Source organism: Drosophila rhopaloa, unplaced genomic scaffold (genome assembly GCF_018152115.1).
Source record: "Drosophila rhopaloa isolate 14029-0021.01 unplaced genomic scaffold, ASM1815211v1 contig_3, whole genome shotgun sequence".
Classification (NCBI taxonomy): domain Eukaryota; kingdom Metazoa; phylum Arthropoda; class Insecta; order Diptera; family Drosophilidae; genus Drosophila; species Drosophila rhopaloa.
Window position 1 is genome coordinate 1434160 of NW_025335123.1, and position 16639 is coordinate 1450798.

Genomic DNA, 16639 nt, shown 5'->3' on the forward strand with positions numbered 1-16639 from the left:
TTCTAATAATACATTGATAATACATTGATATAATATTCAAATTTATTTACGACTAGAAATTTTAACAAAGCCTTAAGAAGGTTATTGAATAAATAACATCCCGTCCAGACAAAATATTTCCCAGTTTTATCATAATCCTGGGGAAAACTTTGGGACAGAAGGTACTTCTCCATCCAGGAGAGATGGGATGAGCTGTGGTAAGTTTCCCCAAAAGCTGCGTCTAAATCCACCACATAGTCACTCAAAAAGGGGCGTTGAGTGTGCAGACAAGCTTTCACTCATGAATCCTGAGCTTTTTATTCGGATGCTTGGAATGGAGTCTAGCGTTTTTGCGAACGACAGTTCATTACGGTTTTCAAGGATAAGGGATACCTACGTGCTCGCCGGATAGAGCGCATGAATAAAACGCACCTGTCTTCGTATTTCTGACCGTCTAATGTGGAATAGTCCTAGCACGTTATTTTGTTGTGTAAAATTGTGTTAATTTTGAAGCGAAAAGAGTCGCAGAGAGCAAGAACTAAATTATACTTGGATCAAGTAATATTTTTGTTGTATTTTTTTTGCAAACCTAATACAAAAGTGCAAGTGTTTTGGTTCAAATGTGTCGTGTGCTAACAACAGAAGTGGTTCCCAATTCGCGACAGTTCCTGGTATCTTGAATGGTAGGCACAACACACTGCTGCACATGGTAAGTCGAACTAATGAGTTTTAAAAAACGACTTACTTTTGCTTAATAATGCCATATTTTTAATAAGTCCATTACTGGCTAGGCGAAATATTCCTTAGCTTGGTGATAATAACTAAATAAGCAAATTTATCAAACTCATTCCAATTGAAGAGGCTTAATTCCTTAAAATAATAATAATAAAAAATAAGTACTCAACGTCGGGAATCCGACTACAGCTTTATTTATGGGATTAAAAATCACCTTGGGCATAAATGTTAATCTTTTTGCCAAAAATATATGAGTTTTCCTGTATGCATAGGCAGAATGCGTGATTTGATAGAAAGGGGAACTTAAAATAAAACAAGAAATATTAGACCACAGCTACCCACTGTCCTGCTACAATATATATTACTTACATGAAAGGCGTTAAAGAGAATTTTTACTAAATACCCCCCAAATATAGTTTAATGGCATTTTTTATTATCTGGGTCAATTTTTTCCAAATCACTCTTATTATCCTTGCTTAGTTTTTAGCTTCTTAAAGAGACAGAAACTAATGCACATGTGTACTTTTCCGTTCATAAGGAACGTGCTCTTTTCACATTTAAAATAAAAAAGGCAAATAAAAAGGCGGTTTTCTTCTGTCTATAGGCTTAACTTGTAAATCGTTAACTTTATAATCGGAGCTTGGGTTGCTTTTGACTACAATTTTATCGCTTGGACAATTAAAATAAAACCAATAATTCAAGCTGGACAAATGCAGAAGGAATTTGTATTTATTATTATATTTATGTTATTTATACAGTCTTGTCCATTATATTTTAGTTTTTATCGATTTGAATAGTTGTAATGCTTAGTGAGGCCCATATGCATAGTGATGCTGATCACTGAGTTACAATTCTCTAACCGAAATTATATTTAGGCCTAAAAATAGATCGACATATTTACCAAAATGTATATTAATATTTTCATGGCAGAGATTAAATATTAATAATTATACCACATAATGTCAGTTATGTCAGGTTGTATGTAGATCTAAGATGCTGAGTAGAATAATATTATTTTTTTAATTTAAAAGGATGAAAACTACAGTGTCAGAATTGTTCAATATATGTGAACAAATATTTCATTTTACATTTTTTTTATAATAGCAAAACCATTTTTAAAATTTTAAATTTTGAAAAAAATAAAAGCTAGATAAAATTGATTATTTTCTTATAAAACTTTAATTTTCGTAAATATTTAGCAGTTTATACCCTTTGATGGTCGACTGTCGTTTCAGTGCCAACTTATTTCTCAGTTTTAAAGCTTTTTGGGCGAAACCCAAAAGTTTTTTTTCTATTTCCGGTAGTCAATGCATATGTCAAAACTATATAAAACAGTAGTTGTTTTCAAAAATAAACGTTTGCCCAAGATTGCACATTTTTCAATAATATTTATTTTAACAAACGTTTGCTTAACCAATAATAAGAAGCTAGCATAATTACTCTTATTTCACGGGACAATGAGTTTAATGAAGTCTGCGCTTAATGCCCCTAAGGTATTGCCCCATTTTCCATCATAAATTTTCATCATTTTCTTTAAGTTGAAGAATATATTGCGAAGATATAAGCTTAGACACTTAGCATATCTGTTGCATATACTAATACTGAAGTTGAAACTGTTTTCTCGAAATGCCATTAAAATCGGTCACTGAATACAGAAGAAAGTTTAACGAAATTTTAGCTTAATTTTTTTTCGAAAATAATAACAATTTTTTTTCAGACGAAAAAAAAACAAATTTGTTTAACGAAACTTAATAAAAAATAAAATTTGTTTTCGACGATATGGTGCTAAGACAAAATACTTTAAAACTGAAAAGGGGGAAATAAATCGACGTTCAGTGAATCGAATTAAATTGAAAATTCTCAGCTTCTTAAAAGATGGTTAAGTGAAATTAAATTACTGAATTATTATTAAATTAATTTATTTTACTTCGTGTTCTTTGCCTTAATTTAAGACAGCAGCTTGTTCACGTTAGCTTGAGTAAGGGTCGTACCTTAATAAAGTGCGCTCGATGATAATTATTATGCATATATTTTGAGCTACCGAAACCAAATGGGCAGGAATTGAAACAAATAATAATAACAAATAGTAAATATTCTGATAGTGTCAAAGAAAAGCTTATACATCAATGATTCAAATATTTGGTCGCTTGTCAATAAGATACCATTGCTTTCAAAACGCGGGCACAACTCTGGCCTATTATATTTCGCGGAAAACTTTCGTTTTGCGTAAACCGTATCATTTTTTTCCGTTAAAAAAAACAGAATAATTGTCAAAGTGTAAGCCTGAAAACGCCTGATAGTTTCCAAATTCAAACGGTGGGTAGCAAAAATTAATTGTGGCCATACTGAGAAGCTGTGTGATGTAAATGCATTTTTAAATGCATTTCAAAAATTATTTCAGGCTTTGGATATTATCGTTTTAATGTGTGTTGGCATTCCCCGATAACTACGCATAATAATCCCTGTCATAAGCACTTTGATCCTTTCCTAAATGGTTTCTTTTGCTCTCTTTCAGTAATTCAAATGGTAAAGAGAAAAGTTAAGGATTTGCACAGCTATCGACAAGATTCAGTGCCAGAAAGCAGCTGAGTTTTTTCGGAACTATGATGAAGGTTTCTGATTTCTCTCGAGCACATTCCGTAAGTCACGTCGCCCCGTGCAAAGGATGAGGCTTTCCAAAGGATATAGGACATTATCACCAGCATCGAACGCTGCCCAGACGCTGCCACTCTCCTACAACTCACAAACTAGTCTGAGCCTCCTTCGGCTGCTCGCGATTGTCTCGTTGATTGGAGTTGGATCGCAAGTTCATGTTCTATGTAAGTCGTTTGTGGGTTTTGAAAAATTAGGAAACGCTGCACCGATGCCTACAGATACCTGCAGTTATAACCCAGTTTTTAAGTCATTACTACTAATTGAGCTAATCATTATATACCCATGCAGAGTGATATACATTTTGGTAAGATTTTTGATACGCAGAGAAAGAACCATATTCCATCCTATAAAGTATTAATAGATACATAGTTATATTTTCTAACAGCATAACTAGGCCAGTCGAAATAGACTAGAAACTTTCGCAATCTTTATTTTTAATGAGTAGTCAGATGAAGTTCAAGGCCATTACCTCTTAAAAAAATATATATGCCCCAATAAAGGAAGCTAAGTTTACAAAGCCTTGCCGGTATTAGAAAAATAAAATATATTATTTAAAACAAATATACATGTATCGATTTTCTTTTTCGATCTTTCCAATGGCAGCTAAATGATACAGTCGTCTGATTCTAAAACAAGAGAGAACGCTATAGTCGGGTGCCCCGACTATCAGATACCCGTTACTCAGGTAAAGGGAGTACGAGGGAGATGGAGATAGAAACTTTGATCACGCATAACTTTTTAACGAATGGTCCGATTTGAAAAATTTCTTCTACATTTCGATAGGTATTGATAAACACAATAAAACTGCATTTTTTCTTTTCCGAAATATTTAAATTTTTAAAATCGTATATAAGCGATTGTGGGCGTTAAAGGGGGCGTGGCACTATTTTGAAACAAACTTGCGCTGCGTAGGAACTCCTAGAATCTGCTTGCAAAATGCCAATCTTCTAGCTTTTATAGTTTCCGAGATCTCAGCGTTCATACGGACAGACAGACGGACAGACAGACGGACATGGCTATATCGACTCGGCTAGTGACCCTGATCAAGAATATATATACTTTATAGGGTCGGAAACGCTTCCTTCTAGCTGTTACATACTTTTGCACGAATACAATATACCCTTTTACTCTACGAGTAACGGGTATAAAAATTCTGAAATTTTAAAATACCACTATGTCTAAGAGTATATCCGTATACATTTCAAAACAAGGAAGTAAAAATTTGTTTAATTTATTTTTCTATGGTATGTTCCTATGGTCCGCTCCGACTTATATACTGTAAAAGAAAGAGTTTTATTCATATAATAGCCTTAAAACTAAGCAAGAGACTACTTTGAGGAGAAACGGACAGACGAACTTACGGACAGGCGAACTTACGGACAGACGAACTTACGGACAGACGGACAGACGGACATGGCTACATAGACTCTCCTGGTGATACTGATTAATAATAGCTTTATTTTGTAGGGTCGTTAATGTCTCTCTCACTGCGTTGAAAACTTTTGACTAAAACTACACTCTCAGCAAGGGTATAAAAACTAAGATTTTACGGCTATTTCCGATTTATAAGAATTTATAAGCGGAAGTTAATCCCAGATGTTGTATTAATGTGCACAATTAAGGAGCATCTTCTAAGTACCCTCGGTTGTTGTATTATTAACCCCTAACCTCCACAGGCACGGAATCCGTCGAACAAAAAGCAACCTCGGGCAGTACACATCCCGGAATCAGCGAGAACCGTACTTTACCTTTTGATGACTATAATAAAACTAAGACGACGCTATCAACTGCTGGTTACCTGACAGCCACGAGGGCAACCCTATACTCGTTTTCGTCGCAGGACCAAGACCAGTCCCAAATGCCAATAGAAGCGTCGAACTCGAACTCGAACTCGTCCCTCAGTGCATTCCCAACGAAAAGGAGCCGTGACAAGACACCCATGGAAATACCAGTGGGCATTGAGATTAGCAGTAGCCCTCCAATCAAAAAACTAGTTGACATTATTGGGCGCGTGGGGAGCACTGATCAGCTTCCGACAGTGACCATGCCCACCACGGCATTCGCATCCCCGAAGGTCGACCGCAGTACCGTAAAGCAGTCCATAGACTCCACGCGCACGAGAAATCATTGGACAGCGAGTGGTAAGACCCGAGGAAAAGCCAACCAAAAACGCCGTGACATATTTTGAAAACCCTTCTTTTGTTAATTCTGACAGGATTCTACCGTGTTACAGAACGACCGCGGAGCAAGCACCACCACGAGCACCACTGGGGACCCTTCTTCGAGGAGCCCCTCAACTCGGCCACCTCGGGCGACAACCTCGTGTCCGCAGTGCATTTGTTCACGGAAGCAGTGCTCAACTGCCGAGTTGGTATGCTCAAGGACAAGACAGTAAGTGAGCTCCCTTTTGAAACACTTTATATAGGATAGTACTTCTGTAATCTAATCTAGATAGCGATGTTATCATCCTACTCATCGTCTGAAATGGCTGGCTTTGCTGGTTTGAAAACCAGACATATTCATTTTAACGTTTACTCATAAAACATACAAGCCAGTTAGCATTTGTTTCCTAAAAATATCCTTCTCCCTTGCCTGACTTTGTCAACACTTTGATTCCACTTGAATAAGAGAGTCAAGAGCAGCTTATTTTGGTCCATAAAATGATTGATTGTGTTTGATTGCCGCAGCTATTGTATGTAGTGTTTTTCTATTGTCTTTTCTTGAATAAAGGGGCTTAGGGGATTTAAATTCACTTGTGGGAGTGAGTGAAGAGTTCGCAACTTAAATTCAATCACGATATTCATCCCTTTATTTAAAAGGTCAAGGAATTAAACTATGTTAGCGGAACAAAGATGAAAATAAAACAAATTAGTGTGTTGTGCTCCAAGGACGAAGTATGTTTCACTTTTTACTACTCTTGCTACAAGCAGTTTTATGTCAGTCACCTTTGCAACATTCTCCAAAAAGTTTGGCGTTCATTACACTGCACATTGGGTGGAATGTACGTTTTTCTGAGCATAAAGCCGAATTGTTTAGTTACATTTTCCTTTCTTTTCTTCTTGATTGTCTGCCTGTCGAAAAATATTTCGCATTTATCTGGTTTAATTATGCAAAATATTCATCAAAGTATGTATACTATAGTTTAGATTACCTAAATTATTTTTAATTTTTATTCTTGTTGAAATTCATTGTTCTATCGAAACATGTATTAAACTTTCAAATAGTTGTGTTTCGTAGGGCAGGATTAAAAGTAATTCCCCAGATTACGCAATGTAAACATGTGTCTATTTTTGTTTTAATGCCCTTTCAAGGGTATTGTAATTTCAGGCAAAAGTTTGCAACGCAGTGAAAGGCACATTTCCGACCACTTAAAGTATATATATATAAAGTATATATATTTTTGATCAGCACAACTATGTGAGTCGATCAATCCATATCTGTCCGTCTGTCCTTTTTATACCCGTTACTCGTAGAGTAAAAGGGTATATTGTATTCGTGCAAAAGTATGTAACAGCTAGAAGGAAGCGTTTCCGACCCTATAAAGTATATATATTCTTGATCAGGGTCACTAGCCGAGTCGATATAGCCATGTCCGTCTGTCCGTCTGTCCGTCTGTCCGTCTGTCCGTCTGTCTGTCCGTCTGTCTGTCTGTCCGTATGAACGCTGAGATCTCGGAAACTATAAAAGCTAGAAGATTGGCATTTTGCATGCAGATTCTAGGAGTTCCTACGCAGCGCAAGTTTGTTTCAAAAAGGTGCCACGCCCCCTTTAACGCCCACAATCGCTTATATACGATTTTAAAAATTTAAATATTTCGGAAAAGTAAAAATGCAGCTTTATTATGTTTATCAATACCTATCGAAATGTAGAAGAAATTTTTCAAATCGGACCATTCGTTAAAAAGTTATGCGTGATCAAAGTTTCTATCTCCATCTCCCTCGCACTCCCTTTACCTGAGTAACGGGTATCTGATAGTCGGGGCACCCGACTATAGCGTTCTCTCTTGTTAAAGTTATAATAATGAAATTTTTTAAATTCTGTTGCTGGTAGTAAGTATAAGTCGGAAAATACCGGTCAATTTTTTTTTAGCAATTTCAGATATACGGTTTTAGTTTTTTAAAATTGAAAGACATTTAGGTGATAGAGGAACGATCGAAAAATTGATTCGAAAATTGTTTTAAAGCATGGAAATCGAAATATAAAATATTAAATTTTTGAAACATGTCAAGGGTATATGAACTTCGGATTGTTGAAGTTTGTTTTTTTCTGGTTGTGTTTAATATCAAAGAGAGTTTGCAACTTGTGTGCATACATGCACAAATTTATAAACTTTGGACTCTTGTTTTTGGTATCTACATAAAAAACAAATTACAAATCATTATCGCTTTTGAAAAAATCAATCGTGCTTTTGCCCATTGGATAAATAGAATTTTGCGTTAGAAAAACAATTCGATTTCGAAATAAAAGTAACTAAGGATTAAACATTAACAGATCACAAAATATTATAAATTATGTAATAAAGTTTTAGCACAGCGAAAACAATACAAATATTTCGTATATATTTTCAAGTGATTCATTAAATGTTGTTATGCACACAGTTTTCTCTATGTATTTCCCGAAGTTATTGCATAAAATAGCATTATACACAATAGTTATATATTAATGCCTAAGTCAATTGTAGTTAATTAAAAGAACAACATCACTTACACCCTTTACAAACAGTCGCTGAAAATCGCATCAGCGGAAATATTGTTGTTGAGTGCTCTAATAGACTCCCGCTGTTGCGGAAATAGCTAACTGACTGACAAATCGAAAACAACTTAGATTTGCGATAATTAATTAATTTACTTACGTTATTTATCCACACGGTATGGCTTGACGATAAGTAAACACGCCTCTTCTTTTTAATAAAGGAAATATGATTTTATCTTTTTTCGTGTATTGTCAAAGGAATTCTAAAGATCCCAAAAAAGAGGGTAGTGGGTGCTTCATTTTTGGTCCAATCAGATCAGCCACCCATAGTGAGTTAATCAGGATGTGTGGTTATAGGAGACGCCTGTGTTTGTCACGGCCGAGAGTCCATACGTCTGCCGGGTGACGTCAATATGTGGTAATATGTCCTGCCAGACAGTTTGCAAGTGTACATAAGTAGACGTTCCCGGTATCGATTTGACGAACAATTATGAGTTTCTTTCAGAAACGTTCGGGTTTCTCTTCTGTTTGTACTTTCCTTAATAAGCATTTGGAATGCATCTATGGTTATGTCCCAAAACAAGCTACAACCATATAATGACATTCCTTAACCATGTATAGAAAGGGAGCACCCTTAAAGCTAAAAATTCTGAAACTGTAAAAAGCTACTGTATTTTGAAGTATATCCGAATATGTTTAAAAACATCAAAGCTATAAGTTATAATATAAGACAGTTTTATCAAGATAGCTTCCAAATTGAGAAACTAGTTTGTGTAGAAACAGACATCGCTAGATCGACTTTCCTGGTGATGCTGATCAAGAATATTTATAGTTTATAGGGCCCGAAATGTCTCCTTCACTGCGTTGCAAACATTTGACTGAAATTATAATACCCTCTGCAAGGGTATAAACATACAATAATCTGGGGGAATTATAGTTTTCAATATACAAACTAACGACCATGTCAACATCAAGTTATTCAATCGAAAACACTTTTATATTTCTATTTTCTTCGCCCTACTTTCAGGTCATGTGGGTCAGACGAACGGCGGAAAAGGTGTCCCTTCTGACTGTTGGTAACGTCACCTACAGTGGAGACCCGAGGATTCGGGTGAAGTTCCAGTACCCGAATAATTGGCGGTTACTCATCAATCCAACACAGACTGAAGATGCCGGAGTTTACATGTGCCAGGTTTCCACCCATCCACCCCGAGTATTCACTACAAATCTCACTATCTTGGGTAGGTTTTGAATTGCTTTTAGGGGCATTACGACTAACAACCTTTGATGACTTTTGGATTTTCAGAACCCCCCCTAAGAATAATTGATGAGCACGAGAGGGATGTAGGGGACCGCTATTATAAGTCAGGAAGCACCGTCGATCTCCAATGCCAAATATCACGCAGCTTTTTCCAGAAAGAACGCCATTCCATTCTGAAGTCAACCGATTCTGTTGATGCTGTACAAAAACCATTTAATGATACGACCAGTGAGCTTAATTTATTCGGGAACACAAGTCAGACCCAAGTTAAATTCTCTGGACAGGATCTGGAAAAATACTTTACCAAGTTTATAACCTGGGCAAAAGACGAAGAACCACTCCAAGGAATGACCAATAAGCGCTTAAGGTACTCACAAAAAATATAGGTAGTTTAAGAAACTCATACTTTAAGCCGATTGTAGACATTTTTGGCATTTTTTACTACCTCCTTTATATAATGTTCACCAGGCAAACATTTATATACAGGCCTGTTCCATATTTCAGGGATTTATTACCATTGAAAGGATATTCCTCTAACAGAACTAAATGTTCCTTTTGTATTGTCGAATTTGTATACCCTGCCAGTATCATCATCCGTCTGACTGTCCGTTTCTATGTGAACCAGTCTCTCAGTTTGAATGACTTTTGGATGAAACTTTATTAAAAGTCTTATTTCTATTTCAGGTTTATGTGGGACAGACGAAAGCTTTTAAACTTTGATATGCTTTTTATTTTATTATAAGCAGACGACTATGTAATATAGCTGTCAAACAAAACATCAATAGAAAAATGGATATAATCTTTAATGGCCCTCCAAACACTTTTCTTATCTGATTCGCAATCCGCTTACTTCCTGCGAGTTCGGATCTGTTATGGTGCGATCTTCCTTTAATAGCTTATACTAATCTGATAACCTCAATAAAATAGAATGTTCCTTGCAGACCAACTCACCAAAGAACCCACCAACAACCACTGGTTGTCTTTTGAGTTCAAAATCAAGCAAGTCATTGCGTCAAATTCTTCGTGTTCATCTTTTAAATTTTAATTAATAGATAAGTTTTGGTCGACTGATCAAATTTGACCCGATTTTGTTCGGATTAATCGGTGAACTACCCACAGCTTTCCACCACACATGTTTACCTAAACACATTAGTAGTGTAAACATTCAATGCATTAAATCAAGGCAATAAGCATTAGCGCCCATGAATACAAATAGTTAATTTTTTGAAAATGGCAATTAGGTTTCATAAATTTCCTTACATTTATTTAAGCGGTTATTTACCAAAATATCGTTTTCAGAAATTTTTGGCCGTACATGAAAACCAATAAAGACTAATAAGTCCCAGTTATTCTGGGCTAATTCAATCAGATCCACTTTTATTTTAATACCATTTGCATATTAAAATATAGAGAAGTATTTTAAAACAATTGATTTCGTTGGTGCCGAATCAGGGGAAAAGTTTTTCGAGGTTTTTTTAAAGAGAACAGAGGTTATTTGAATCCATGAGGATTCTTCGGAAGTAAAAACTAGAAATGTTTTTGGTATTTTTCTGAGTATTAAAAGCCATTAACTGTAACTTAAATTAAAATCATACTTCACCAGTTAAAACAAATTGGAATTGTTTTGCATCGTACGGTTTATAAATTATTTGTTTACTAACGCATTCAACGTTTTCGAAAAATAACCGAATTTTTACTCTTATAAAACAAAAATTAAAAGTAATTTTTCTAACATTTTTAGTGTTTCCGATGTATGGCTTACCAGCCGTATTTCCATTGGCGATGCAAAACTCTCGGATAGTGGAAACTATTCCTGTTCTCTCGGCAGACTGTTTACCGTGATTGTCCAAGTACAAGTGCTCACAGGTAAATGTCGATTCATAAATATAAATTACTTTAATTCATCGATACCCTGTATTTAAAGGGGAACTACCCGCGGCTGTCCAGCACAATCTAGCATCAAGGCCCGAAGTATGTTATCTTGTGCCGTTGGGACTTCTCCTTGGACTCCTTTTCGTACTCAATTTCCTGGAAACAGAAAGTCGAGAATTCTGAGGCATTTACTGTGGTCGGCATCAGAAACTGAAGCCATTCGATTTTCACAAACAATTAACCAATAATATTAAGGATAAAAGAGATTGGCTGGTTCTAAACAAATGTTTTAGTTCTAAAATTGAGAATCAGAGGATGATTTCATTACATATTTATGTTATAGTGCCTATGGTGTATAAGTAATGAAGACTTAAACTTTTTTTTAAAAAAATATTCTTGAAAATCAAATGGAAAATCATTACTTGCTAAATATAAAGCTAAAGTCCGGAAACAATAATATTCCAGATTATTACGAAAAACCCACAGCTTAAATTATTTCAAATTGATTTATTAATGATGTTGACAACTCGTAAGTTTTTTATGATACCTCTTAAAGAGTTTAGAAAAAAAATGTTTATGTTAACTTTCTGCGACGATTTAAAATAGGTGGAAATCTGCATATCTGTATAATTGTTTGTTTTGTTTAATGTTCTAGGTAAATTGTATGTATCATACGTTATTTTTATTTAATACCACTTATTCACAGGATAGGAAGATTTTTCAACAAAACAACAATCTGAATAAAACCTTATGCGGTATACTACTTTTTCATCACCTATTTTGTTGTCTGAATTTTTGGGTATGGGCGCTTCATGTGTTTTTACATGATAAACTTCAGGTAAAAATCAAACCGAAACAACTAAGGTACAATCAAGGTTAGAAGTACCACCCATCGGAATGAAAAATTTGCATAGGTCGTTTATCGATTTTCATAAAGAACGTTAGTTTAAGCTTCGAGACAAAAGTACTTTACGTATTTATCAAATGAGTATTCATAATTACACTTACTTGCAGCGATATCTTTGAAAAACAATAATACAATAGTTTCATAATTGCTTTATTTTTTAAAAACAAAATTGATTTTGTTAAATTCAAAGGTCGTAGGTGATACACACATAGAGACTTGTAAAAATGAGGGAACAATTTTCCACTTTGACCTTAATTATACTAAAAAAAAAATTAAATGATTGCATATATAGCTGGCATTATTTACAATAACTATTCAACAGGAAAAGAGGCGAAGTTATGTTCTCGGTGTTTCACAGCGAATTCGATCAAGCCGTTGGTAAGCTTCAGATCGCGAAAAATGAGCTGCCCACTTATTATTGTGAGGGCGAGAACTCGGTTGGCGCAAGGACGCGACAGTGCATGTCGCGGATTAATGGTACCGTGTAGGCCACACACTCATCCCAGCCGGGGGATCGCCAAGCTGCTTCCCTAGTCTCCTTGCGGTCTTGCAGAGATTTGTAACCTGTTGTACGATGAACACATTAGGTAAATATACGTTAACCAACAAACGGTAATGTTTACTTACACCAAATGTGATGAACGTTGTACAGTCTTCCGATCTGCGAAAAGAATCCGGCAAAAGCTTCGTTGTTGTGCTTGCGATAGTTAATGGCACGGGCCCAGTTGTTTCCCCACTCAATCATGGTGCCAGGGGTCAGTCGGTATGAGCTAAGGACACGAAGTAACACATGAAGCGATACATTTCCACACAGAATACTCATCTCTTACCGCATTTCGTAAATGTTCTTGCCGGTACGACTGGCAATCTGCGGCCAGTAGCTGAAAGCCAAGAGATATTGCAGATGTCGGGAGCGCAAAAACTTCGAACGCTCCTGCATCAAGCTGAGGTACTCTGGATCGTTCCAAAGGTCTTCTTTGGCCTGGTCTATTTTCTCAAAGCCTCCTGTGTACTTCCAAAGGTGTAAGCATTGGTCCATGTCCCCCACCTGCACGGTCCATGATGCCACCAAGTCGCACGAGAGGTTTGCCTTTTTCTCATTAATCAAAGCCACAGTAGTTTTGCTATGGGATAAATAAGGTAGAGTTATTTCTTTAAGTTTTGTCGATGCCCCTTATCTAGATACGCGCCTAAAATGGTATAGCATAGACAACTTGATTTAAATTATGCCGCCTTTAGCATTTTTTGAAAGAATGAAGATGTATATTGACTTTTAACCCCATGTTCATACACATTTTATTTTTAAATTTGTATGCAAGAGTCCTTACAACCACTGTTGCATTAAGCCGCGAATTCGCATTTGATATTTCTTTTATACTTTTATGCTTTCTGGATCGACACTCACTAATTATTTAAATAGTTGCTCATCGAATCGGGCCTGACGTTGTGCGTATGTAAGGCATATATGATTTCCTTGTCGCTCAGCATTCGACTGTGCGACTCCTTGGTTGGCTCTATTTTCCGAACGAGCAGCTTTGAGATCCATGATTCTGAATCGTTGCATGTCCCAGTGGTGGACAGGGCGCTGGAAGTATTGAGGAATTAGTTATTTTTATATTCTTGAATTTTTTCAGGTATTCTTATTTTTATAAAGTTAAGCAACTTCCAAAAAGCACATCTTTTTGGGATACGTAGGTGTATGAAAATACTTTAAAAGTATATTTAATATTATTTAAATCCGACATACGACCAGCTCGGTCTTTCTTTTATAGATAACGTTTTTAATTATTGTCCCATTCAGATCGAAGATATAAATGTCTTTGTGTGGAGGTAGCTTATCAAACTACGCTTTATCTAACTCAATAATTGGAAAATGGGGATAACTATATAACTATTTTACAATAAATTATGCAATTTCTGTTGGAAATCTGAATTATTTTTGCTTGCCGCTGAACAAGGTATTTTTAGTATCTCTGAAAAGACATTAGATTTGTTTACCAGAGTGAGAAATTTACTCTCAATATGTCTTTTATTCATTCAAAATAATTTTTTTTTTTTGCTTAAAAATTGTACCCGGTTTGAACTTTTGTCTAGGTTTGCGGAGTTAAATGTCTTCAAAAAATTATTCTTAAATGGAAATTTCTTTCAATTTTTGAAGAAATTTTTTGTGTTCTGTATTCTTTTAATTTACCCTAGGTTTATATTTTTGACTACCCGTTATTGCATTAAACACAAAAAGTCATCTTTGGTAAGTATTGAGTATTAACTTATTTAAGTATTATTATTTAAAATATGAATCAAAAAATAAATTTGTAAACATATTGTCATGACCTTTTATAAATGGGAGAAATATAACAGGAAATAATAGCAAAATGTGGTGATTCTATTGCTATTAGAGTTTTAACAAAAATATCCTTTAAATTTAAGAATACAGAGGGCATTTAATTACCTAACATGTACCAATTAGATACATTTTGTATAGCCCTTTAACTTATAAAAAATGCAGTGGTGGGTGTTTTGAGTTAGCCTCATGCTAATTCCATTTATGTACATATGTATGTATGTATGTATATGGATCACATAATTAAAAATGTCGCAAGCATCGGAATTTCGTATTCTTAGCTATACTGCGGCACCTGATAGCGACGGAAAATATTTTTGTATGAGACTTTGACCCAGGAGCACTCAAATATAATGGAAAATTGATCGTGGAAATTTAAAAAAAGTTCGATTTTCATTCTCAGTGTAATTATTGAAAGTATATTTATGTGCATTTCATTTTGCATATGTACGTTTTGCTGACGTCGCGACAACCGTCCAAGAACGTCAGCTGAAACAAACCCTGCGGAATTTTCATATACATACATATAAATAGGCATTTTGGAAATTAGCATACATAGTAATAGGTGTATAAGTACCAGTGTTGGGAAAGATACTTCCTTTTTGTACCTAGGCAAGGTATAAGCTATTGGCAAAAATGAATGGTAAGGACAATACGAAGGACACAAATTAAACTGTTTTTTATTAATAATATATATAATAAAAAAGAATTTGAAATAAATACCGTCATTCTTGGGCGTTTCGATGTCTACTACATTTTTATCTTTTTAGCTTAAATAACCAATTAATAAGTAAATCGGTATTTGTATATTTTATTTCTGATATATTAACCATTATTAAAAAATGTATAGTATTTAATATCAAATGCCTGTTTCAGTTTAAACTCAAAGTAAATACCTAGGTAAGGAGCACCAACCATTTTCAAAGGTACTTTTCTAGGTACATATATCTAGGTACTCCTCAACACTGGTGAATATGTACATAAACACAGCTGCGGGCGTTTTGTATTTGCTATATGCATGTTGTTTGTCTTACCGGACAGCGTTGTTGTTGCTTTTGCCGACGGCCAAGAGGTTACGTAGCTTCAACATTTTCGATGTACGTAGGATCTGCCGAATTCAGTGATATGCTAAGCAGGCGGCGATTTCGAGGTAAAAACTGGAAGAAATCAGTGACTGTTGCTGATGTTACTGTTATCATTCCCAGTTTCCGTCCCCCATTGCAGTGTACTTTAGTCAAGGTGAAGTCAGAGTCATTTTAACAAGTGCGCCGGTATTGTCGTTAGCATTGATAATAGAATAGAGGGTTGTCATTTAGCTCTGTCCAGTCCCCACCCCGTTTCAAAGTGACTGCCATCCCCACGATTGAAATGCAAAATACGCATAATCCACATTTGCACTCACTTTATTTCTTATTGCCGGACTATTGAAAAACAAAATAATATTGAAATGAAATGTTAAAGTTGAAAGAAAACAAAATAATGCGGCCTATAAGTTAACCACTCACGATAGTATCGATATATCGAGTATACGTTACTGTCGAGATTTTAGTACACGATATGGCTCAGCTGATCTGAAATCGATTCATTGAAGTCTAAAATGTTTTCGATACATCGAAAATCGATTGGGGTATTCCCTTTAGTCTCTGCACGCAGCCGCTTAAAGTAGTCGATGCAAAGTACATAATGCGATCACCTGAAGAAACTAAAGAATACTGATTGTTTAAAATCTAAATCAATTTAAATTGGAATATTCTTTAGCACTCTAATAGCAATGGTGGAATAATATTTTTTTGACATTACAGTGATGAGCATGGACTCACCGCTTTTTCTATACATAAGGTCACGGTTGTGTGCAATTCTGAAAAAATTTTAATAGCACTAAGTAGAGAAACATAACATCACCTAATATGTATTATATATTTATTTTTTAATGGTATCCCAGTGCTCCAAGCATAGCGCGTTATTTTTTGCTGCTTAAAATTTGGATTTTAAATTGAACCAATTTTTATCTTAAGTCCTATTCCCATTTTCTGTATGGTCCCATAACGTTTTGCCCTGCCAAAAAGTTTTCAGATGGTTGACTAATCTTTCTAGCCTCACTTTTTTGATCGATATTTAGCCCATGGTTTTTCAGTGCCACCCCTAACATATCAGCCATTTTAATTCCTGTTAACCAGAAGCGTAGAGGAAAGAGAAC

The 16639-nt window shown here is 35.3% G+C and overlaps 2 protein-coding genes across 5 annotated transcripts; one reads left to right on the forward strand and one right to left on the reverse strand.

Annotated features, from left to right (window-relative positions):
- Nucleotides 1-371: 371 nt before the first annotated feature.
- Nucleotides 372-11782, forward strand: LOC108047604. Of its 2 annotated transcripts, none has more exons than XM_017127852.2 (8): nucleotides 372-688; nucleotides 3230-3533; nucleotides 5046-5510; nucleotides 5585-5760; nucleotides 9089-9302; nucleotides 9368-9689; nucleotides 11064-11188; nucleotides 11247-11782. In XM_017127852.2, the coding sequence occupies exons 2-8, from the start codon at nucleotides 3380-3382 to the stop codon at nucleotides 11375-11377; spliced, it is 1587 nt and encodes a 528-aa protein (XP_016983341.2). In that variant the 5' UTR covers nucleotides 372-688; nucleotides 3230-3379; the 3' UTR covers nucleotides 11378-11782. The 2 variants fall into 2 exon arrangements, with proteins under 2 accessions (XP_016983341.2, XP_016983343.2); XM_017127854.2 differs by having other exon boundaries at nucleotides 5603-5760.
- A 452-nt stretch (nucleotides 11783-12234) lies between these two features.
- On the reverse strand, nucleotides 12235-15979 carry LOC108047605 (protein NipSnap). 3 transcript variants are annotated; one of them, XM_017127855.2, is made up of 6 exons: nucleotides 15845-15979; nucleotides 15477-15599; nucleotides 13507-13686; nucleotides 12932-13225; nucleotides 12729-12871; nucleotides 12235-12665 (listed from the first exon to the last, which is right to left on the reverse strand). In XM_017127855.2, the coding sequence occupies exons 2-6, from the start codon at nucleotides 15530-15532 to the stop codon at nucleotides 12517-12519; spliced, it is 822 nt and encodes a 273-aa protein (XP_016983344.1). In that variant the 5' UTR covers nucleotides 15533-15599; nucleotides 15845-15979; the 3' UTR covers nucleotides 12235-12516. The 3 variants fall into 3 exon arrangements, with proteins under 3 accessions (XP_016983344.1, XP_016983345.1, XP_016983346.1); XM_017127856.2 differs by having other exon boundaries at nucleotides 15477-15616; nucleotides 15845-15973; XM_017127857.2 differs by having other exon boundaries at nucleotides 15477-15570; nucleotides 15845-15972.
- Between the last annotated feature and the right edge of the window lie 660 nt (nucleotides 15980-16639).